The following is a 22,300-nucleotide window of genomic DNA, read 5'->3' as shown; positions in this document are numbered from 1 at the left end:
TGCCGACCCATGCCGTCTAATGTCGGTATTCCTGGTGTCGTCAGAAATTACCGTCGAAAGCGAAGAAACACGACGCCATTGGAGGTGCCAACACTTCAGCATATCATGAAAAACCGCTTTCTGGCCCGAGAAGACGATTACTATGACGACAGAGAAGCACGCGCGAGATGGCCTAGGAGACGACTGATTTTAGTACGACGGCGAAGGCGCACAACAACTGAAGCAAGTGCACAGATCACCGCTGACATTACTGTTGCTGAAGATACGTCGACCGCCCGAGATGCTTTGTTTGACGACACGTTTAGCGAGGACACCGGTGGAAACTACGAAGGCGTTAGGGCTTCTGAATTAGAGCACTTAGAAGATGGGATCGATGGGTCCCAAGACTGGAACAATGCGAACGCTGGTAGCTCCGATGAAAAAAAATCATATGAAGATGTTGATATGGGTGGCCTTGGAAAGCTACCCGAATCCCTTGTGAGATCTCTCGTTTCCTGGAACCGAGACAACGTTCATCAAAGTCAAAAATTAGATGAAAACATAGCGAACATGCTGCGAACAAACCAATCGGTGTTGTTGTATTCACCTGAACTAAACTCTTCAGAACATTTTGATAATCAGATTATCTTCCTTCGACAAAGAAGACAGGGCCCACCACCACCTTGGGCCAGACGGCCAGGGCCACCAGGTCCCCCCGGACCACCGGGATGGCCAGGCCCTCCAGGACAATTTGGTCGGCCAGGACATCCTGGGCCTCCCAGACCACCTGGGCAGCCTGGGCCTCCCGGACCCCCTGGTCCGCCTCGACCTCCTGGACCATCTGGACTACCAGGGGCTCAAGGACCACCTGGACGGCCTCCTGGACCACCTAGACCACCGGGGCAGCCTGGACCTCCTCGACCTCCAGGAGTCCCTGGTCTACCAGTACCTCCTGCACCACCCAGACCGCAAGGTCCCCCTAGACCACCAGGCCAACTAGTACCTCCCCGACCCCCTGGGCAGCCAGAGCCTCCAGGACCTCAAAGACCCTCTGGCCCACCAGGACTGCCTGGACCACCCAGGCCCGGTCAGCCTGGACCTCCAGGACCACCTAGACAACCAGGACCTCTTGGACCACCAGGGCAGCCAAGACCTCCTGGACCTCCCAGACCTCCTGGGCAACCAGGGCCTCCTGGACCTCCAAGACTACCCATCAAATCTGGGCCTCCTGGACCACCCAGACCACCTAGACCACCTGGGCTTCCAGGGCCCCCTGGTCCTCCCAGGCCACCTGGGCAGCCAGGACTTCCTGGGCCACCAAGGCCGCCTGGACCAGGGCATCCTGGACCCCCCCGACCACCTGGCCAGCCAGGACCTCCTGGTCAACCAGGGCATTCTGGACAACCTAGACCACCTGGTAAGGTAGGGCCTCCTGGACCACCCAGACCACCTGGACCACCGAGACCGCCAGGACACCCAATGCAGTCTGGACCACCGAGACCCCCCGGACCTCCGAAACCAGTAGGACCACCAATGCCACCTGGGCCACAAAGGCCACCAGGACGAACACCACCTGGACAACCAAGACCGCCAGTACCTCCTATGCCTCCCGGACCACCAAGACCAGCAGGGCCTCCAATGCCACCTGGACCACCAAGACCATCAGAACCGATTCCACCTGGACCTCCAAGAGCCCCTGGACTACCAGGACCTCCAATGCCACCTGGACCACCACGACCCCCCGGACTCCCGAGACCCCCAGGACCCCAAATACCTACTGGACCAGCAAGGCCCCCCAGACCGCCAGGACCACCAATGCCACCTGGACCACCAAGACCCCCTGGACCACCACGACCACCAGGACCTCCCGTGGCTCCTGGACCTGGACCACCAAGACCACCCATGGTACCCGGTCCCCCTGAACTACCAAGACCACCAGGACCTCCAATGCCACCTGGACCACCAAGACCCCCTGGACCACCAAGGCCAAGACCTCCATTATTACCAGGTCCACCAAGGTTTCCTGAACCATCGAAACACCCAGGACCTCCAGTGCTACCTGGACCACCAAGAGCACCGGGACGAATGCCACCTGGACCACCAAGACCTCCTGGACCACCAAGACCACCAGCAGCTCCTATGCCTCCTGGACCACCACGACCACCAGGTCCTCCCATGTCTCCAGGACAAGGTCCGCCAAGACCACCAGGACCTCCAGTGCCACCTGGACCAGCAAGACCAAGGCCTCCATTACCACCGGGGCCACCAAGGTTTCCTGGACCACAAAGACCACCAGGACCTCCCATGCCACCTGGACTACCAAGACCCCCAGGACCTCCATTTCCACCTGTACCACCAAGACCAGCAGGACCTCCAATGCCACCTAGACCACCAAAGCCTCCTGAACCACCAAGACTTCCTGGACCACCAAGACCCCCGGGACCACCACGACCACCAGGACCTCCCATGCCTCCTGGACATGGTCCACCACGACCACCAGGACCTCCAATGCAACTTGGACCACCAAGACCCCCTGGACCACCAATACCAAGACCTTTACCACCTGGTTCACCAAGGTTTCCTGGACCACCAAGACCACCAGGACCTCTAATGCCCCCTGGACCACCAAGACCAAGACCACCATTACCACCGGGTCCACCAAGGTTTCCTGAACCACCAAGGCCACCAGGACCTCCCATGCCACCTGGACCAAGACCCCCTGGACAACCAAGACCCCCAGGACCTCCATTCCCACCTGGGCAACCTGGACCACCAAGACCAGCAGGACCTCCAATGCCACCTGGACCACCAAGACATCCTGAACCACCGAGACTTCCTGGACCACTAAGACCACCGGGACCACCTCGACCACCAGGACCTCCCATGCCCCCTGGACCTGGTGCACCACGACCACCAGGACCTCCAATACCACTTGGACCACAAAGACCCCCTGGACCACCAAGACCACCAGAACTTCCAATGCCACCTGGACCAAGACCACCTGGACTACCAAGACCCCCAGGGCCCCCATTTCCACCTGGACCACCAAGACCCCCAGGACCACCACGGCCACCAGGACCTCCCATGCCACCTGGACTTGGTCCACCAAGACCACCAGGACCTCCAATGCCCCCTGGATTACCAAGACCAAGACCCCCATTACCACCTGGTCCACCGAGGTTTCCTGAACCACCAAGACCACCAGGACTTCAAATGCCACCTGTACCAAGACCACCTGGACTACCAAGACCCCCAATACCTCCATTCCCACCTGGGCCACCTGGACCACCAAGACCCCCGGGGCCACCACGGCCACCAGGGCCTCCCATGCCACCTGGACCTGGTCCACCAAGACAACCAGGACCTCCAATGCCCCCTGGACCACAAAGACCAAGACCCCCATTACCACCTGGTCCACCAAGGTTTCCTGAACCACCAAGACCGCCAGGACCTCCCATGCCACCTGGACCAAGACCACCTGGACTACCAAGACTCCCAGGACCTCCATTCCCACCTGGGCCACCTGGACCACCAAGACCCCCGGGACCACCACGGCCACCAGGGCCTCCCATGCCACCTGGACCTGGTCCACCAAGACCACCAGGACCTCCAATGCCCCCTGGACCACCAAGACCAAGACCCCCATTACCACCTGGTCCACCAAGGTTTCCTGAACCACCAAGACCACCAGGACCTCCCATGCCACCTGGACCAAGACCACCTGGACTACCAAGACTCCCAGGACCTCCATTCCCACCTGGGCCACCTGGACCACCAAGACCAGAAGGACCTCCAATGCCACCTGGACCACCAAGACCTCCTGAACCACCGAGACTTCCTGGACCACCAAGACCACCAGGACCACCAGGACCTCCCATGCCTCCTGGACTTGGTCCACCACGACCACCAGGACCTCCAATACCACTTGGACCACCAAGACTCCCTGGACCGCCGAGACCAAGACCTCCATTACCACCTGGTTCAGCAAGGTTTCCTGGACCACCAAGACCACCAGAACCTCCCATGCTACCTGGACCAAGACCACCTGGACTACCAAGACCCCCAGGGCCCCCATTTCCACCTGGGCCACCAAGACCCCCAGGACCACCACGGCCACCAGGACCTCCCATGCCTCCTGGGCCTGGTCCACCAAGACCACCAGGACCCCCAATGCCCCCTGGACCACCAAGAGCAAGACCCCCATTACCACCAGGTCCACCAAGGTTTCCTGAACCACCAAGACCACCAGGACCTCCTATGCCACCTGTACTACCAAGACCCCCAGGACCTCCATTCCCACCTGGGCCACCTGGACCACCAAGACCAGCAGGACCTCCAATGCCACCTGGACCACCAAGACTGCCTGGACCACCGAGACCAAGACCTCCATTACCACCTGGTTCAGCAAGGTTTCCTGGACCACCAAGACCACCAGAACCTCCCATCCTACCTGGACCAAGACCACCTGGACTACCGAGACCCCCAGGGCCCCCATTTCCACCTGGACCACCAAGACCCCCAGGACCACCACGGCCACCTGGACCTCCCATGCCTCCTGGACCTGGTCCACCAAGACCACTAGGACCTCCAATGCCCCCTGGACCACCAAGACCAAGACCCCCATTACCACTGGGTCCACCAAGGTTTCCTGAACCACCAAGACCACCAGGACCTCCCGTGCCACCAGGACCGCCTATGATGCCGGGCCCGCATAGACCAATCGGGCCTCCTATGCAACAAGGGCCTCCAATGGTTCTAGGTCCACCAAGACCGCCAGGACCTCCAATGCCACCAGGGCCGCTTGGACCCCCAGTGTTCCCTGGAGCACCACCGATGCCAGGACCACCCATACAACCGGGGCGGCCTCCATGGCCGGGAGGACCACAAATGCCACCAGGGCCGCCATTCTTTCCAGGACCCCAGTTTCCTAGTCCTCCGAGGCAACCGAACGTTGAGGAAGAAGAACCGTGTGAGCCAGAAGAGACGGTCACCACCACTCCCAGACCAAGGACGAAATGCACGACTCTCGTGCAATCGTCTTGCTTTGAGGTCGACGGTCAAGGATTACCGCTGAAAGGCTTTAGAGCTGCAACATCGGGAAGGGCTGAGAGTATGAACCGAAACGCCATAACGGCCAAAAGGTTCGACTCGAAAGCGTACTTCCGGAAGCGTCCGGTTGTTACCGCTAAGCCTCCCGCAAAAGGTGGTGGAAAGAACAACGCCAGTGAAACGGACATCAACAGAAATGAAGGCGACGACATTAATGCGAACGATTCCAGCTCAGTCGGACGGAAGATCTTCGGCAGCAAAAGTTTCTTCCGTGGAAGACCTGGGGAGTCAGATTCGAGCAACAAAACATTTGGAGAGAAGGCATTTTTCAGAGGCAAGAGCTCAGGCGGTTTGTTTTCCGGCGGAGCCTCAGGCAAATTTGCATGTGCCATTTACGGTTCTACGATACCTATTATCCTAGTTGTCTTGGTCGTCTTTTGGTACCACTGGCGAGAACGCAAGATTCGAAGGGACTACCGGCTTTTGGGGTCATTCCATGACTCACGGTACCCTGAATTCCACTTTGATCCCGACTGCGATGATTGTGACTACAAAAAGGCCCAAAAGCTACGTGAACCCGTGAAGACCTGATCTGCAGGCTAGACTTCGTTCTCCGCTAACTTTCCACATAAGTCGTCTGTACATAACCATCATCCAACACTACACTGTTGTGATCAGGGGCGATTCTCTATTAAAATGAACCCCCTTAATGCAGTAACTCTTTGTTAATTTAAATGTTTTAGGGAGGAATAAAAGCAACCACCTCAAATCGGGTTTTAGCGATTTAGTTCTTAGACTTATAAAATAAAGACCCAACGCAAATATAGAGGTGGCGTCGGAACCCCCCGCCTCCATCTCCTCTCTTGACTTCTGCATGTGTAACTATTTAGAGTGCGGATAAAGGGCGGGGGGGGGGGGGGGGGGGGGGGGCAGCGCGTGTTTCAAATATCTCACACGCCGACCCGACCCCCCCCCCCCCCCCCCCCAAGCCCGATGCCTCCAATCTCTCACTAGCGCGGAATGAACATATCTGCAACGGAAGTACCACTACGATTTACAAGGCGCAGATAAGTCCCCCCCCCCCCCCCCCTTTTCCTCTTTCAAAGTCAGAGATATAGAGACAAGATTAACTGTCTTCTTTTGATGTTGAACGTTGAACCACCGAACTCCTGACTCTTTCGTTCTGTTTTTTGTGCCCCGCCAGGTAGGGTGACACAACCCATCTGGTGAACAAGGGGCAGTCGTGTACTGACCCTCAATACTATCGTATTGCGATGCGACCCAATGACGACTCCACCGCATACTTTGCGCAGGACCTTGAACTCCGACGGAGCGCTCCTTGGGTGACCGATTGCTCATGGCCAACTCGAGGGAAAGATTATATGGGCGAGGATGACTAATGTACGGACACCATTGCGCGAGGTTATATTTTACCAGAGTATGTATACGAGCCTACCCACGAAATAAACAATGGGCCAAAGCAACTTTGCAGTACCGTCGTAGACATGGGCTGGACGTGACGTCATCGCATTATGCTGGTGGCCATTTCTACATTCGATGGAGCAAAATGTATGTTCCAGAGATACGTGTTCAGCGTCAAGGTCACCACAATGTCCGTTTGTGTGGCGTCGGTGCAAACCGTGTACGAGAAAGACCTATGCGTCTGCCCATCATTTGTGCGTTCGTAGCTCTGAAGATACATAAACCCAGCAGCATGATCCTCGTTCAGCCGACAATTGCAGTTAGGTAAGTTCAGATAACCCATGATCCTCGTCTGCTCGATTGACGCAGTGACATGCCAATCGAATAGTGGCTAAAGTCGAATAACGCAGTGTCATGAATACCTAGCTTCAACACTGTATGTACATTTTCAGCGCTCTCCACCCAGCCGAAAAAAATTGGTCGGTGTATAGATGTACACCGACCAACCTGCACACATTTCCGTAGAACTACACGTAGCGGCACAAGAAATGAGTGTGTGTGTGTGGGGGGGGGTTAACGCTTCGCCGAGTCGCGCTTGAGAGTCGCGTGAACTGTCCCTGCCGCAGAGGAGGCGAGCTCGCTCGGCCGCTGTCCACATGCAGCGAAGATTCTAGAATCACGGCTGGCCGGAGCGGCGTCTATCGCCGTTTCAATCAGACCGGAGCGCGTCTCATCGAAGCGAGCAAACGAGCAAGCCAGCAGATAAGAAGTTGCTACACAAACCACTATCGTTGGTTGTCTATGAATTGCGATGACATTCGTCTTGGACAACCTCGAGGACAAACTTTCGGACAACCTTTAGGACGACATCGAGGACGACGTCAAGGTCGTCAGATCCTTAGAAGAGGGTGCGAATGTGAAGAAGTGTGAGAATGTGAGCGGAAATGGTCTACTGCGCATACCTACTGCGCATTAAAAGGCCAGAAAGTCCAAGATATCAGGGGGGGGGGGGGGGGGTAGCTAAAGAACGCAATCACATTAAAAGGACGCGCGTGCGCATTGCGCGGTTCTCGGCAGCAGGCACGGCGCGCCGTCAGGGAGCGCGGCGATGCCAATCGGTCAGCACCTCCAAGACAGCTTCCAAGCCTGCGGGTCACGTGACATGACGTCACGTCCGGGAGGCCGGTATGGGCGCTGATTGGATGCGAGTGCCGCGTCAGCGTTCGCGTGGGACTATACACTCTAAAAAGGTCTGTGCGTCTACTTTCACGCACACCACTCGGAGACCCAATCACCGCAACCTCCGGAGGCAGCTCAGCGAATGGTGATGCCGAAACATATGTTTAGACCAAAAAACACAGTCCGAGTTGTGACATTATGCAATGCAAGCGTGACGTTTTGCATTGCTTAATGTCACAACCCAGACTGCGTTTTTTGGTCTAAACATATGTTTCCGCATCGTCATTCGCTGAGCTGCCTCCGTAAGTTTCGGTGATTGGCTCTCCGAGTGTTGTGCGTGAAAGTAGACGCACAGACATTTTTTAGAGTGTATGATAGGGAACGAGCCCCACGCGAACTCTGACGCGACACTCGCATCCAATCAGCACCCGTGCAGGCCTCCCGGACGTGACGTCAAGTCACGTGACGCGGAGGCTTGAAAGCTGTCTAGGAGGTTCTGAATCGGTCAACGCTCCGGTGCTATCTGTGTGACGTCACTTCCGTGACCATGCTTTCGTGACGTCGATCTCCCAACTTATGACCCCTTTCCAAGCGCGGAGAAAGATGTAGTTCTACGTCAAAAGCCGAGTCACTGGGATGTGGAAGTGTGCTCGACGTCTGTATTTTGCCGAACATAAGTATACAGATATTAGACACTCACAGAATGCGTCTGAAAATCCTGAAAACAAGAAAGGTAGGACGCAGAAGGCCGATTTTAGAATGGTCTACAAAAAAGCGTCATGTACGGTGTAATTTTGTTTTTGCACCGCGAAATCTACGAATGACGCAGCGCTGTTCAGTTTGAACCACTATTCGAAAACCCCTACCTATTGATGCTAAACTTATCACCCGGGACAATGCCTGCTCATTGCACCATCGTTAGTGAGTGTCCGACTTGCTGCAAGCGGCGACCGCTTGCCGAGTTTCAAGGGTACTGTAAGGATCCACAAATCGTTATGAGGAAGAAAGGTGCGTGAGTTTCTCAGCGCCGGATCCGGGAACGTTGCGATATAATCGTCCGAGACAAGAAAACAGGTATCATCGGTAAGATACTGCGACAAGACGTCTCTGATATCGTCAGCTGCCTGGCGGTCAAGACGTGGCGACGACGTGGATGAAGCGCGGTCGGTCCCCATAGCGACTCTTCGGCCAGAATGGTGGTACCTGTAGAGGGAGTGTCAAGCCGATGTCGTCCTACAAAACGTTTAGTAGGGCATAGCTGGACCGTTGATGCCAGTGAGCGGGGCGTTCGCACCATGTGCACCAAGAAGTAAAGCAGGGGACCGTCCGGTTTATTCCAAAGGCATGGGCGTACCAACCGGGGGGGGGGGGGGGGGGGGGGGGGGGGGGGGCAAGAAGGGCGCTTGCCCGCCTAGTTCTCGGAGTGGGGGGAAAGGCATGTGTTTTGCCCCCCCCCCCCCCCCCCCCTGAAACAGGCGCCACAGGGATAGCAAGGGCACCGCCCCGGCCCTGAGGGAGGAGGTGGCCGTCTGGTTTGCCCCCCCCCCCACTAAAACCAAGTTGGTACGCCACTGTCCAAGGACCAAGGGTGTATGGTTCGCATATCGTGCATCGACCTTTATAAATGCGTTAGCATTTATTATTCTGGCGTTTGCAGCTGTCTTAATGTGAGCTCGTTTCGAGCATGCCCTCTAAACACCGCCCTCAAATATGGCGTCCAGGCAATGCCTCGTATGAGTTTTTTTCAATGACGTCATTTCGTCCGCCATTTTGTTGTTATGAGCAGTCTGGCGTGTCCACGAGGCGAGCACTCCGAAGATTCACGTCACCACCCTCAAATTGGTAGTCCACAAGATACTACAAGTTTGATCACGGTGACATCTAACAACGAAATGGCGGATTTACGTCATGTACTCTACAGACCGGTCTCACCAAGCGTGCGGCAGTACGGCCTTTACGGTTTTTGTTCACAGGAGGCAGACGGCGGTGCACGACACGGTTCGTGCCGTCTCGCGTTCTACGCGCGCACAGCTCCGGCGAAGTTTTCGCATGTACAGAAAGGCTAAAATTCCCTTGATGCACTGCGGCAGCGGGTGCGTAGTCAAACTGGCGGGTAAGATCGGTCTATTGCCCCTCCACGTCATTTTCCCGCAGCAAAGAGGGAAATAACGGAACTGCACAGAACTAAAGTCCCTTGATGCTTCCTTTTACAAGTAATGACAACTAAACGAATGACGAAGCACATTCCGTACGAACAAAATGACGTCATTCAGTTCACTTTTCTATTGTGCGCCGCCATTCACTTCCTCAAATCTGCCCCGACACGCAGTTGGCACTTCAAAGAATGTCGTTACTTGTAGGAACTTTACACAGAACTGCACAGGTCCAAACACGAACCTCACCAACACCACCTGGAATAATCAAAGCCTACGCATCGCCTCCTCTCCCTTCATGAAACGTCATCACAGCAGAAACACACTAAATCGGCTATTGGGCCCGAGTCCGACTTTCGATGCGCTGATTGAACACGAGCCCTGGCCGAACACTGACGTAGCATTCGTGCCCAATCACGATCCTCGATCGATCTGACTGTCATGACGGTGCGGAGACCTTCTGCTTATCTAGGTGCTGTTGACCTCACCCACTACAGTCGACGACAGCTTTAAGAATTACGCGTGGCGTAGCGAGTCCCCAGCACTTCTATGTCGTTCCGTAGCCCATGATTTTGCTACATTAGCCGATGAGAGCGCCGAATAACTAATCACCAAGGAAGTAGAGTAAGCCACTCCCCCCGTTTCGTTCACTTGTTAGTGTTCGTTGATGCTGTTCCAATTCTTTTTGAAAACAAACAAATTGTTGGTCAGTTGTTTAGACTTGCAGGAGCAATTAGTCTGTCGAACCATGGTGACATTTTTACCTACTGTATATGAGAAATTTGGCCAGCGCAGTACGATTGCTAGTCTGGTGACTTTAGCGTAAATCACGCAGTAGTGCTGTTGATCTCACGCCTGAACTAGAGCCACTAAATGATCTACGCTTAGAGTATCGGCACTGCGTTCTCCGATCTGCTAGTGGGCGCCGCCATATTCGTGCTTAGTGCAGAACAGACGCATCTGCCGATCGTCAAAATTAAAATAATTTCGACTTCCTCAGCTTTAGATGTAAAATTAGGAAGCCCAGGTGATATTGTTTTGTTTCAGGTAACTGGCAACCATGAATTCAAGCACCAAGACGGCTGAAGTGTCGTACAATGAATAACAACCAGAATTAATTGGGGTTGTGTGGATATTTATACAGCGTGAAGTTGGTCAGCCATTTCAAAGTTGCGACGAGAGTCACTCGCTGTAGATGAGCAATTTAGCCAGTGCGGTACAACCGCTAGCGTGGGGTCTTTAACGTGCACCACGCAGTAGTAATACACGACCGCACGCCGGTACGATGCTCATCCAGATCGAAACGGGCAGGGGTGGGGATTGATAACAGCCAGAAAAAAAAAGAGACAACAGTTTCTTGGAAGCTCGTGATAGTTGCGGGGCATTCCTAGCGAATTCCCGCCACAATCGATCAGGCACACAAAGTGTGCCCAGCTCACGTGCTTCGCCCAGCGCCTCTTGGCAACTGTTATTCGTCGGTCGCTATGGATACTCCACTGGTGCGGTCACGCACCCTGCTCCCGCAGTTCCGGGTTTGCGTAGAGTTCGGCTCCCGTTGTATGGTGGAAAGTTCGAGTTGTGAAAGTGCGGGTGAGTGGAGATTTATTTTCAATTATATCTTTGCCCTTCCGAAGTTCCGTGCTTCACAAACGTGGGGAGTTAGTAAGGCACGTTATGCAGAAGGGCCGTGACTTACTTGGAAAAAGTGACTTGAATGCATTTGTACGGTAGTATTGGTGGCCGAGTGTGTTAGCGAACCGCAGATTGAAGCACGTGAAGCGAAAGCTCGCCCGGCAGAACCCAGGGATCCTGCGATCAATCTTTACTCCTGCTCGTTTCGTTCTCGGTTAGCATGATACCGGCGTGCGGTTGTGTATCACTGCCGCGTGAATGTACGCTGAAGTTCCCAGACTAACTGTCGTAGTGCACTGACTAAATTTATCATCTACAGCAGAGACGCCGGATGGCCCATTGGAGCTAACTTCAAGCTCTCTAAATTTTCTGTTAAAAAAGAAAAGTCAAAACAGAGCGCAGGAGACAGAGGAATGTAACTAAACAGAACAAGCGCTCCTTCGCCCTTTCTGACGAAGAACTAACTCGCCCATATTTCCTCCTTAATTCAGGTCGGTTTATTTCTGTTCAGTTGGAGGTTCGTTCGCACAAAATAGTGTCGCAATGAACGGGAGCCTTGCGAACTCAGATGGTTTCAGGTTAAAGTGTTTAGTTGTAAAAAAAAAAAAAGATAATAGAGTACATAAAAATAAACTGCAATAATAATACAATTAGTCATTAAGCACTATAAGTAATGAGATTTAAATAAAAATGCATGAGGTAACACCAAACCTACCTATTGAAGGAACAAAATCGCATTTTCAGGAAAAGTAATCAGGGGTAAGGCGTTTTGTATCCCTGGTGAGTTGATTAAAGTTTGCATTAAAAGTGACAGTGGAGAGTCTATATCTATCAGTAATCTCAACGATTTCTTTTTTAACCATAATAATGCATTCATCAATCGCTCTTCACGGTGGTCAGATAATAAAAAGAATTATTTTATTACAAGTTTATTACGGTGGTGCAAGAAACCTTTAACGCAGGATGCACGTCGAGGTTTTCATGACTAGCAGCAGTATGAATCCCTCTAATTACTTGCGATATGTGACAAAAAAACAACAACAACAACAACTGGGTATGATTGAGGAATCGGTGCACACAAACACTGCCGCATAAAGCTGACCAGTGATATGTCTCCTCTCAGAGAAATATTAGGAAATTATCAACTGGACGCACTTGATTCCTAACTCAATTAATAATGGTTACCTCCTGTTTGGGTTCTTAAAATTCATAGCTACGCCGAGCATGTTCCAAAGGGAAAAGGCTGTTCATAGCTTACAACTACTAGAGGAACCAGCTTCTGGCAGCTTATATTAAAGACCATGTATTGCTCGCCTAGCGAGTCACAACAAAACGCCAACAAGGTTGTTTTTTTTGTTTGTTTTTTTTAGTAAGGAAACTTTTTTTTTGTGTAGATTGTTTGTCGGTGCTGCTAAGCTTGGCTTCTGAAAGATTCAGATAAAATGAAGTAATGAGGAAGGCGTGCTGGTATTAGCTCAAAATTAAGACTAGATGCTAAAGGAACTGGCTGAGACGTCTGTGTTGACTCTGCTTTTAGTAGTTGTTTCATCCCCTGATCCCCATCATAATCGCTTATCAAGCAAGATAAACGGAATATGAAAGAGAAATGTCCTTAGCGTAGATAGGGCGTAGAGTGTCCTGGGATTGAATCAGCAGCAAGGACGCTCGGTGTCGGGTTTTCGACCCTTTTCGAAAGTTTACGCTATCGCCTGTCCGCCATTGCTTGATCACGTGCTCTGAACGCGTACTGGATACGAGGGTGCCGTCAGCGTTCGGCGCGAGCTCGGCTCAGCTCGGATTGAAAACGAGTGTTGCGTCAGCCTCCGGCGAGGACTCGGAACCAATCACGGGCTTCGTTCCCAAGGATGGATGGATGGATGGATGTTAATGGCTATACCCTTTGTAACGGGCGGTAGTACGCCGCACCTAGCCCAGTCAAGATGGTCGCCGAGAAATGGCGACCATCAATGTTGCTTGATGGACTTTTCAAAGGTGTCAACTGGTGTGTTGGCGCCATCCGAGCGTTATGAGGTCCTTGGACGTTGAGGAGGGTGTTCACGGGCTTTGATTGCTTTAGGCTGTGTTGGTAAAATACGTGTTCTGAACCTCAGGGGCCCTAGACTCGTCAAGCACAAAGCTGGAGCCGAACGTTCGCGGAGCGCACCAGTCGGACTTCGTCGAGAAGAGGGGGACGTCATCGTTGCTGGTCCAAGCGGCGCGCTCCGTTAACTTCGGTCCCAACTTTTTATTTTTGATTGAGTCTAGGGCCCCTAATATCATTTTCCTTCGTCTTCCCTCTCTTCAGATATCACATAAAGCGCGAGAGAGTGTATCTTCGAGTTAACGGACACCACCCTTCGGAAACAAACGACCCCGTCACCAGCACACAAGAGGTGGCAACGACAACAAAACACGTTCAACGGGCATGCCGGAAAGCTCGCCGCCATGGCCTCGATGTCTTTCGTGTACAGAGAGCTGCTCTGTTTGTGCATTTCTTTACTGGTCCCCAATGTCGTCGTCGTTTCGGAGGACGGCAGTTGCCTTGGTGCGACGCCGTGTGTCCACGGCGTCTGCGTCGACGTGCCGGAAAACCGCACCTACCGCTGCTACTGTGCGGACGGGTATACGGGCTACGACTGCCAGACGGACTACGACGACTGCCGCAGTCTCCCTTGCCTCTTCGGCGGCACCTGCGTGGACGAGGTAGCTGGGTTCCGGTGCCTATGCAGCGGAGGTTACACCGGTAAGTTGGTTGTCACTGTACATCGTTCTAATATTTGTAAATTCACACTTAAGGGTACGGTTTCTACAACCCCGCACGCGCGTGTTGGTCGCTTCGCAAAGCGAGCTAGAGTTCCTTCTTGACGGAACAGTAGCAGACGCAGTAGATTGCCGTTCAGACGGAACGATAGCAGGCCCAGCAGAGTTTCGTACAAACGGAACGATAGCAGGTGCTGTAGAGTTCCGTCCAGACGGAACAGTAGCGGACGCAAAGAATTCCGTCCAGATGGAACGATAGCAGGTCCAGCAGAGTTCCGTCCATACGCAACGATAGCAGGCCCAGTAGGGTTCCGTTCAGACGGAATAAGAGCAAGCCTCGTAGAGCGCCGTTTGTTTCGTACCGAGGACCCCGTAAAGTCTTGGGAGTATTGTCCCTTTTCGTGTCCAAGCTAGACGAACAATAACAAGCTCTCGGTCATTTTTTTTTTTTGGATACCAAGGTTTTTTTTAATTGTGATTATTTACAAGGTGCAGCTACAATACCAGGTTCTTATTATGCGAACCTAATTACAAAATTATGCCCTGCCACCAAAGAGAAACGTCGTGGGAAGTGGAGACAGAGAGTGCTACTTCATTACGACAATGCACCCAGCCCACGGTGACCTAGCCTCAATTTTTGCACTAGAATGGTTGTCATTCCTAAATGAAGCTTTGAAAATAATGCCCCCCGCGCGCATTCACTGTATATCGCTCCCAGTAACTACACACTCCTAAAAAAAACACTACAGAAGCAATTGCATGGGAGGAGATATTTAATGGGTATATGAGATAATAGGGGCCGCAGATGCGTGGTTTGCGGAGGTTGGACAAAGCACTTTACAGGCAGCAGTATAAATGTTACAAAATTGCTGGGACAAAAAAAAAAGAAAAGACTAAATTAAAATTGACTAATGAACAACGCTAGTCGTTACTCCGGAAATGGGTCAGGGGTGGAGCATATAGGGATCGACCACCGGGTATGCTTCAGTGACGCGTTCCTCTCTTGTCTGGACGGAACTTTAGCTGCGGCTATTAGCGATGTGCGCGGCCAAAAGCGTCGCTGTGGTCAGCTTTCTACGATTGGCCAAACCATGGGCATATGAGCACTGTCAGATTGTCGACATTGACGGTGTTAGCTCCGAATTGCGATTGCTTCTAGCTTCCACTGTGCTTTTTAAACACACCGTCGAACTCGTCGTCGCCCCCGATAGTAAGTAGCCAGAATAACAACTGGTGACGTCACGGCAAGGCAAATCCCAGTCGTGACGTCACGGATGGAAACCATAAGAGGGCGCCACCGAAACATCTCGGCGCTAATAGTTCCCTCTAGACGGAATAGACCGATCTCACCAGCTAGTCTGAGTACGCCACCGCTGCCGCCATGCATCGTGGGAGCTGTAGTCTTTCTGCACGCGCGACAACCCTGCTGGAGGTTTGCGCGAGCAGACCACGAGGCAGCATGAGCTGTCGCGTGAACTGGCGTCTGCCTCCTACGAACTACAGTTATGGCGGCGTCACGCATGCGTGGAACGCTTGGTGGGATTGGTCTAATAGACCAATCCCACCAAGCGTTCCACTAGAGTTCCGTCTGGACGGAACTCTAGTGGTGACTATCGGTTCCGTCTGGACGGAACCCTAGCCATAGCCTTTTTGTGAAGGTCTCGGAAGCGTTCATTGGCGCCAATGGCTGTGTGCTTTGCGATTGAGCGCGTGCTGGCAGTAAGCTTCCTCGAGATTTCTTTTACGCCCCGACAGAACTCTTCATTGAAAAACAAAGGCACCTTAACCCACGTGGTGGTGTTGATGACAACACGTGAATACCTCCTTCTCTTCGTTTCACAGCGAGTCTGCGCGCAGCCGGCGCTACAATGCGATGAAACCTAATGAAACCAAACAAGCATTGAGAAAAAAAAATGCATGGTCACGGAGCTCGTCTTGTATGCGTGTGAGCTACCAACGGCTAAACCAATCAAGCACGAACAAATAAATCATAGGATCAAGGCGCATACACTGTGCTTGATTGGTTTAGCCGACATTAGCAGACACGGGGAGACGCCGAACTTTGGGACCATGCACTTTGGAGGTTGTGGGGGCGGATGTCTTTCGATCAGGGCCCGGCCTCCAGACCTGTACTCCAGGCTCGACTAGGGTGCCTCAATGTGCGTCTGTCATAGAGTGAAGACACCCACTGTTGTATTGAAAACTGCCTGCGCGTGCCGAATGGGCCTTAAAATGGCGCCAAAGCACCTTGCAGGGCTAAGCGCTCGCTGCGAACGAGATCGAAGCGCGCGCGTAGAAATGACCGAGATGCCGCCACCCTAAGACAGACGTGGCGAAAGTGCGCATGAAGGCACCCTAGGCTCGACGTGCACGGAACGCTGAAGCGTCACCGAGGTTAGGAAGCTCGCGCTGGAGGCGGGACAACCGAAGGACCTCCTTGCCGTTCTCATCTTGTCCGTGGCTATAGACGTTTTACACACGCGCCAGACTACGGCCGCCATTGCCGACCTTCTCTTGTCTTACCGAAATACCGAGCCACTGAAACGGTCGTCGACGATCCTCCGCAAAGGCCAATGCTGAGGAGAGGGACGCAATAAAATCTAAAATGGAATGACCTGGCCTGGAATGGTAATGGCGAAGTGAAATAAACGGAATAAGAGGAAACGAAAACTGAAGGCGGTTATGGCGGCGCACATGAACAGCTGTTGCAAAGCGTCTGTACATACTTTAGAAGAAATTTCTGCGGCAGTGAAGATGAAGCTATTGCGCACGCACGCTAGTGCACCTGGAGAGCTGATGAAAGCCGCACACGCAATCGTCACTTCTTTTCCCGGTGCCTGCATGTGTTCCAGGAGAAAGCTGCGAGACGGACATCGACGAGTGCCGGTCCAACCCATGCCTCAACGGTGGCTCGTGCACGGACGACGTGAACGGCTTCTTCTGCTCCTGTTTGCCAGGGTTTGAAGGTCGGAGTTCCGAACGCATTATCATCTCTGCTTATGGCGAAACACCTGCCGTGATTTCAAGTGTGACAATGCTCTACGTAACTTTAATAGACGGATCAGAAGAGCACGTCGTCCTGATCAAACCGCCAAGGCTTTCCCAGCCGCACGGTAAAGCCTCCGGACAGCACCCTTTGCCCAGGCACTTCTTACAGCTGGTAGAAGTGTCTTGGCAAACCCCGAACCTTCAAGCAACGGTGCTTGCGATGTTGAGAAGACCGCGTCGTCCCCCGCTTGTATATATCGCCTCATAATTATCATCACTAGACGTGGCACAGCGGGCCTCCATGGTACGGGCTGTCGCCTTTCCGCAGTGCCACGGCGCTCCTGATCCAATAAAGATTACGATTACGATTACGATTGAGAAAAATAAACTGGAGTAGACGCTAAAAGCCATGACAGCTCCATTCCACCTTTTTGTTTTTAAATCATTGTTTCAGAGGCTTTGGTATGAAAACATATGGTCGCGTCCAGTGGTATCACTAGCGACCATGACAGGCTTTCAAGCGAGAGGGTCGTACCGGCGTTCGTGGTGTGCACGCGCACTCTCTGTCCAAACGCCTCGAACCCCGTAAGATAGATTCAGCGCTGCGTGCATGTCAAGTGACTTCGCGTGTTATCGCGCCATGCGGAAGGTTACGTGACAGTCTTAGCGCCGCATTGGCTCCGAGGGTTCGCAGCGTTCACTTCGGGGAAGGAAGCGTTGTTGACTCTCACTGACTGTTTAAGAAATGAAGAGCCATGGCTTATTATGTTCCCACTTTTACGCTCATTGAGAACTTAAAAAATTCAGGACGTCGCGAGTCCCTATAATCTTTTGAATCGCCCCACATACAATGAAATTGTGGCATTCGAAAACAACTCTGAAAAACAGAACACGAAGCAAGTAGAGTGAACCTAAAGAATCACAATCTGGCTGCGGAATGAAATAATTGCTGGATAAGCGTTAAGTGATAATGCTCCCCAAAATATCGGGACACTACACGTGACCGAAACGTAGGGGTTTCGATTTCGTTTCCGCAGGTGAACTGTGCGAAACAGACATCAGTGTGTGCAACGATACTGCCACGTGCTACAATGGAGGAACGTGCGTCGAGGGTCCAGGAGACAGCTTCCAGTGTCGGTACGAAAGACACGGAACTTATCGTTACTTTTTTTTTCCTGTCTTGTACTTGGTGTTTGGCCAAATCGAATGGGAGTTTTTTTTCTAAAATTTAAGCTCAAGAAGGTTCATACTACGAGGACTGCCGATGCTGCACGACCGTGAACATTCACCTGAAGCAAGCCCAGGGATATGAAATATCATGTGCCAATATTATGTGTTAGATATATTTTATTTTATTTCTTCTCTCGATTTACTGCGTGTTTTTTTTTTATTCTTTTACTAGTACTAGTTTTAATAGGGTAAAAAAATAACTACCAACGAATAGGAAATCATTGGTATCTCAGTTAAGCTCTCGATTGAAACGGATAGCGCTGTTGGGTCGACCTAATCGAAAAGAAAATAAAGACAAAGGCACTAACCTGCTTAAAAGTATAGCGGCAAGTCGATTTAAAATGTCAAACATATGATCGGTAATACATCCTGCACACGTCAAAAAATATTCAAACTTTGTTTTCACGGAATACTTCCTGATGTCTCTGGTTCCTACAAGGTGCGTCGCTGGCTTCGTCGGAGACTTCTGCCAAGTGGACGTCGATGAGTGCTTCTCAAGTCCGTGCCTTAACGGAGGAAAGTGCCAGGATCATCCTGGAGGATTTGTCTGCTCCTGCGACTTCGGTATAAAACCAGCCTTTCACCTTGCTCAGGCTCGTGCGAACTTCACCATCTTAAGACCCATTCACAGAGTAGTGTTTGATTACGTTTGACAAAAGTTTGTCATAACATAAGATCTGCAAAAGAGATTCCCTCACAAATTGAAGGTTAGGCCAAACAGGAGAGGGATGGTGTCCAGGCGGCCCACTTCTGGCTGTAGCAGTTGCTGAACATCATCAGCGTGACAATACATCATATCTTGATTTCCAAGCATATGTATTTGGTAACAGAAACGCACATTATTATTCTTTTAGTTCCAGGGACGTCTGCATGTTAAGGTATCGATTGGATGTCGTGATAAACCGCTAGAGTACATTGATGTCGCGGCCTACACAGAATAATATCGTTTGATTTTATCTTGTGGAGGCTTCAGTCGATACGCACCTGGAGGTCACCACACCAACCAAGTTACGAGGTACCTCGCAGTCGTATTTTGACAGAAGCCCCTGTAACGTTAACCCTTACTTTTTTTGATCATGCCCTGTGCCACAAATATAATAGACCCTTTTCAAAGGTTTCTCGAGCAACATTGGAGGTCGCCATTGCTTGGACAGGAAGCGCGTGATTGGATCCGAGTCCTCGCCGAACGCTGACGTCACACTCGTGTCCAATACGAGCTGTACCGAGTTCACACCGAACGCTTTACCCTCGTGTTCAATCCAAGGGTATGATCAAGCAATGGCGGACAGGCGCTGGCATGGACTGTTTAAAAGGGTCCATTGTAGGCAAAGAACGTATAGCTGCTACCTTATAGCTACTTCTGAATACAACTACTTGCGCATTTGCGCACCACATACATAATCTACACGTTCCTGTCGTACACATTAGGCCTAACTTGCACGCAGGATGGACTGGTGAAGTGTGCGAAGTTCGCCTCCAGGAGTGCGACAGCAACGACTGCCTCAACGGCGGCCTCTGTTTCGTGCCGACCTCCGCCGAAGGGCTCTCCCTGAGCAACGCCTCGTCTGAGTGCTTCTGCGTTCCCGACTATCACGGTATTCGCTGCGAGTCTCGCTACGACGAATGCATTCCGGGAAGCCCCTGCCACAACGGAGGCACGTGCATCGACGGTGTGGACGACTACAGCTGCTCGTGCGCCGTCGACTTTACGGGTGAGGGCCCCGTGGAGCCACGGGTGAAATATGCGCTCTGAGCAAGGTACCGCGGTATCCTTTTTTTACTCTGGTCCGCGGACCACACGTGTTTACAAGTTAAAATTGCGGACTAACTACAGGTGCTGATCATACAGGTATTTGTTTTTAAAGAGATTAGCTTTTAACATGTTTTTAAAGTGATTAGCTTTCTTTGGATCTTCAGGCCACTTGGAGGTATGTTTTTGGCCGGTTTTTTCCCCCGTTAAATTAAGCGGGGTAAATGACGTCACATAAGTTTGTGTAACGTGACCATGGAGTTGTAAGAAATACAACGCCGGAGCTGTTTGTTTACATTTTTTATATTTTAATGTTTCTGAGTCTAGAATCGTTGTTGTTTTTTTTCCTATGTATAACGTCGTTTTTATATTGTCATGTTATATTTTTTTATGTTTTCTGTTTTTTGTGTGCCCCTCACTACAGTAAGGCCTTTTTAGGTGATGTAGGTATTTTAAATAACTAATGAAAAAAATAACTACCGAAATAAATAAATACACAAATTCAGTTTCCTCGCTAGATTTAGCGGGAAAATCGACGTCACGTGACCTCGACACCAAATTCAGTTTTCCCGACAAATTTATCAGAAAAAATATGTCACGTGACTTCATGTCACGTGACCTATATACACATTCAGTTTCCCCGTTAAATTTAGCGGAAAATTCACGCCACGCAACACGATGAAAAAATTTACGTCACGTGACCAATTCAGTCTCCCCGTTAAATTTAGCGAGGAAAATGACGTCACATGATGTCACGTGACCTATGTACAACTTCAGTTTCCCCGCTAGGTTTAGAGGAAAAATTGGTGTAGAGATCACATGACATCAAAATTTGCTGCAAAATCTAGCGGGAAATCTGGATTTTTGTATACGTCACGTGACATCAAGTCATGTGACGTCATTTTCCCCGCTAAATTTAGCGGGGAAATAAACGGCCAGAAACATACCTCAACGTGGCTTTAAAAGCTAATCGCTTTAAAAAGAAAGTAAAGTACCATGTGATTTTCAAGACGTGTGTCTGAAGTCAAGGCTAGGGCCTTCTTGAACGAAAGGTCTTGCTGGGAGACGTCAGTAAGTCTTTCCATGTAGTACGCTCATAACCAAGCCTACCGCAAAAAACTTGACTGAAGTGTAGACTAAATATGAAAGAAACGTTTTATAGGCACCTAATACGAAAATTGTCCCTTTTTTTTTCTTCACTTCTTTATGTTGCAGGTAAATTTTGCGAAGCCTCCTGTCATGAAAACACGAGCCTTTGCGACATGCTCCAGCCAGAAAGTGTTCCGGTCACAGCAGCTCCCAAAACGACAAGGTCTTATCCAGCTGACGTAGCGTCGTCCCTATTCTCAACTGATTTAGTGTCAACTGAAGCCTGGTCTACCCCTTCAGGCTTCTGGAGTTCAACGCCCCTTCTGAGTTCCTCGTTCGATGTCGGCATTTCCGCGTTCCCTAGTTGGACTGCCGCCGTTCCCGAAGGCCCACTCGACAGCGAAACAGTACCCCGGGACGGGAGTAAGATAGGCGCCACAGTTTCAGACACACCGTTCATAGTCTGGTCGAAGACAGCAACGGACTTCAGGGACTTCACAGCTGCCGTCACTTTGAGTTCACCAACCCTTCTGAACTTTACGACACTCCAGTCAAGAATGACGTGGGATGAACCTGTGTCTCAGGTGCAACCTTCCGAGTCGCTCAAGTCGTCGCCAGGCATCATGTCCGTTACTTCGAGTCTACAGACATCTCTTCCATCGGATCTCAGCACTGTGTTCTCGCACGACGTCAGTACGGCGACGTGCGCCCGACCTGGTGCCGCGAGGCCCAGCTATTTACCGCAAACTGTGCAGTTCACGGCGGTAACTAGTCACCCGCAGACTGTGGTTGTTGCAGACACAAGCTCGTTCTATTCAAGTTTTTGGCCATCAAGCATTACTACTTCAATGCCTCGTGATGCTTTCGCCTCGTCGTCGATGCACGATTGGATTGACAAGTCGAGTGTTCCGGTGTCTTTGTATGGTCCACAAGAGTCTACTGGGTGGATCGAGACAACGGTGATCCAAGCATCAGTGACAAAAACATTTTATCAAGAGGTGTCCACGTCTTCGCCGGAAATCGGCATGTCCATCATGTGGAACATTACGAGTCTTGGGCAAAACGGGAC

The 22,300-nt window shown here is 51.6% G+C and overlaps 4 protein-coding genes across 4 annotated transcripts; 3 read left to right on the top strand and 1 right to left on the bottom strand.

The window, feature by feature from the left end:
- Positions 1–1,753: 1,753 nt before the first annotated feature.
- LOC121833316 (PE-PGRS family protein PE_PGRS16-like) lies at positions 1,754–2,864 on the bottom strand. The gene is made up of 2 exons (XM_042286505.1): positions 2,112–2,864; positions 1,754–2,002 (listed from the first exon to the last, which is right to left on the bottom strand). The coding sequence occupies exons 1-2, from the start codon at positions 2,862–2,864 to the stop codon at positions 1,754–1,756; spliced, it is 1,002 nt and encodes a 333-aa protein (XP_042142439.1).
- Positions 2,863–4,561, top strand: LOC115314432 (histidine-rich glycoprotein-like). Its single transcript, XM_042286504.1, has 2 exons — positions 2,863–2,878; positions 2,925–4,561. The coding sequence occupies exons 1-2, from the start codon at positions 2,863–2,865 to the stop codon at positions 4,559–4,561; spliced, it is 1,653 nt and encodes a 550-aa protein (XP_042142438.1).
- A 116-nt stretch (positions 4,562–4,677) lies between these two features.
- LOC120850622 (oleosin-B6) lies at positions 4,678–5,619 on the top strand. The gene has a single exon (XM_040223180.2). It carries the CDS (start codon positions 4,678–4,680, stop codon positions 5,617–5,619), a length of 942 nt encoding a protein of 313 aa, XP_040079114.2.
- An 8,124-nt stretch (positions 5,620–13,743) lies between these two features.
- Positions 13,744–22,090, top strand: LOC8043692 (fibropellin-1). The gene is made up of 7 exons (XM_042286503.1): positions 13,744–14,157; positions 17,027–17,243; positions 18,177–18,299; positions 18,832–18,956; positions 19,838–20,104; positions 21,358–21,934; positions 22,030–22,090. Exons 1-7 carry the CDS (start codon positions 13,860–13,862, stop codon positions 22,088–22,090), a joined length of 1,668 nt encoding a protein of 555 aa, XP_042142437.1. The 5' UTR covers positions 13,744–13,859.
- Positions 22,091–22,300: the final 210 nt, after the last annotated feature.

Source organism: Ixodes scapularis, unplaced genomic scaffold (genome assembly GCF_016920785.2).
Source record: "Ixodes scapularis isolate PalLabHiFi unplaced genomic scaffold, ASM1692078v2 PGA_scaffold7__128_contigs__length_106722199, whole genome shotgun sequence".
In the NCBI taxonomy this organism is placed as follows: Eukaryota; Metazoa; Arthropoda; class Arachnida; order Ixodida; family Ixodidae; genus Ixodes; species Ixodes scapularis.
This window is presented reverse-complemented; position numbering and strand designations above follow the sequence as displayed.

What these genes read in the sequence shown, in the direction of transcription:
- LOC121833316 (XM_042286505.1), bottom strand. Translation starts at nt 2,864, where the DNA reads ATGGGAGGTCCTGGTGGTCGAGGTGGTCCCGGTGGTCTTAGTGGTCCA. An exon ending in GTCCAGGAGGCATAGGAGCT is followed by an intron (nt 2,003 to 2,111) that starts GCTGGTGGTCTT and finishes TCGATGGTTCAG; the next exon opens with GAAACCTTGGTGGACCTGGT.
- LOC8043692 (XM_042286503.1), top strand. Translation starts at nt 13,860, where the DNA reads ATGGCCTCGATGTCTTTCGTGTACAGAGAGCTGCTCTGTTTGTGCATT. An exon ending in ATGCAGCGGAGGTTACACCG is followed by an intron (nt 14,158 to 17,026) that starts GTAAGTTGGTTG and finishes CATGTGTTCCAG; the next exon opens with GAGAAAGCTGCGAGACGGAC. An exon ending in CACGACGTCAGTACGGCGAC is followed by an intron (nt 21,935 to 22,029) that starts GTGCGCCCGACC and finishes TGGTTGTTGCAG; the next exon opens with ACACAAGCTCGTTCTATTCA.
- LOC120850622 (XM_040223180.2), top strand. Translation starts at nt 4,678, where the DNA reads ATGCCGGGCCCGCATAGACCAATCGGGCCTCCTATGCAACAAGGGCCT.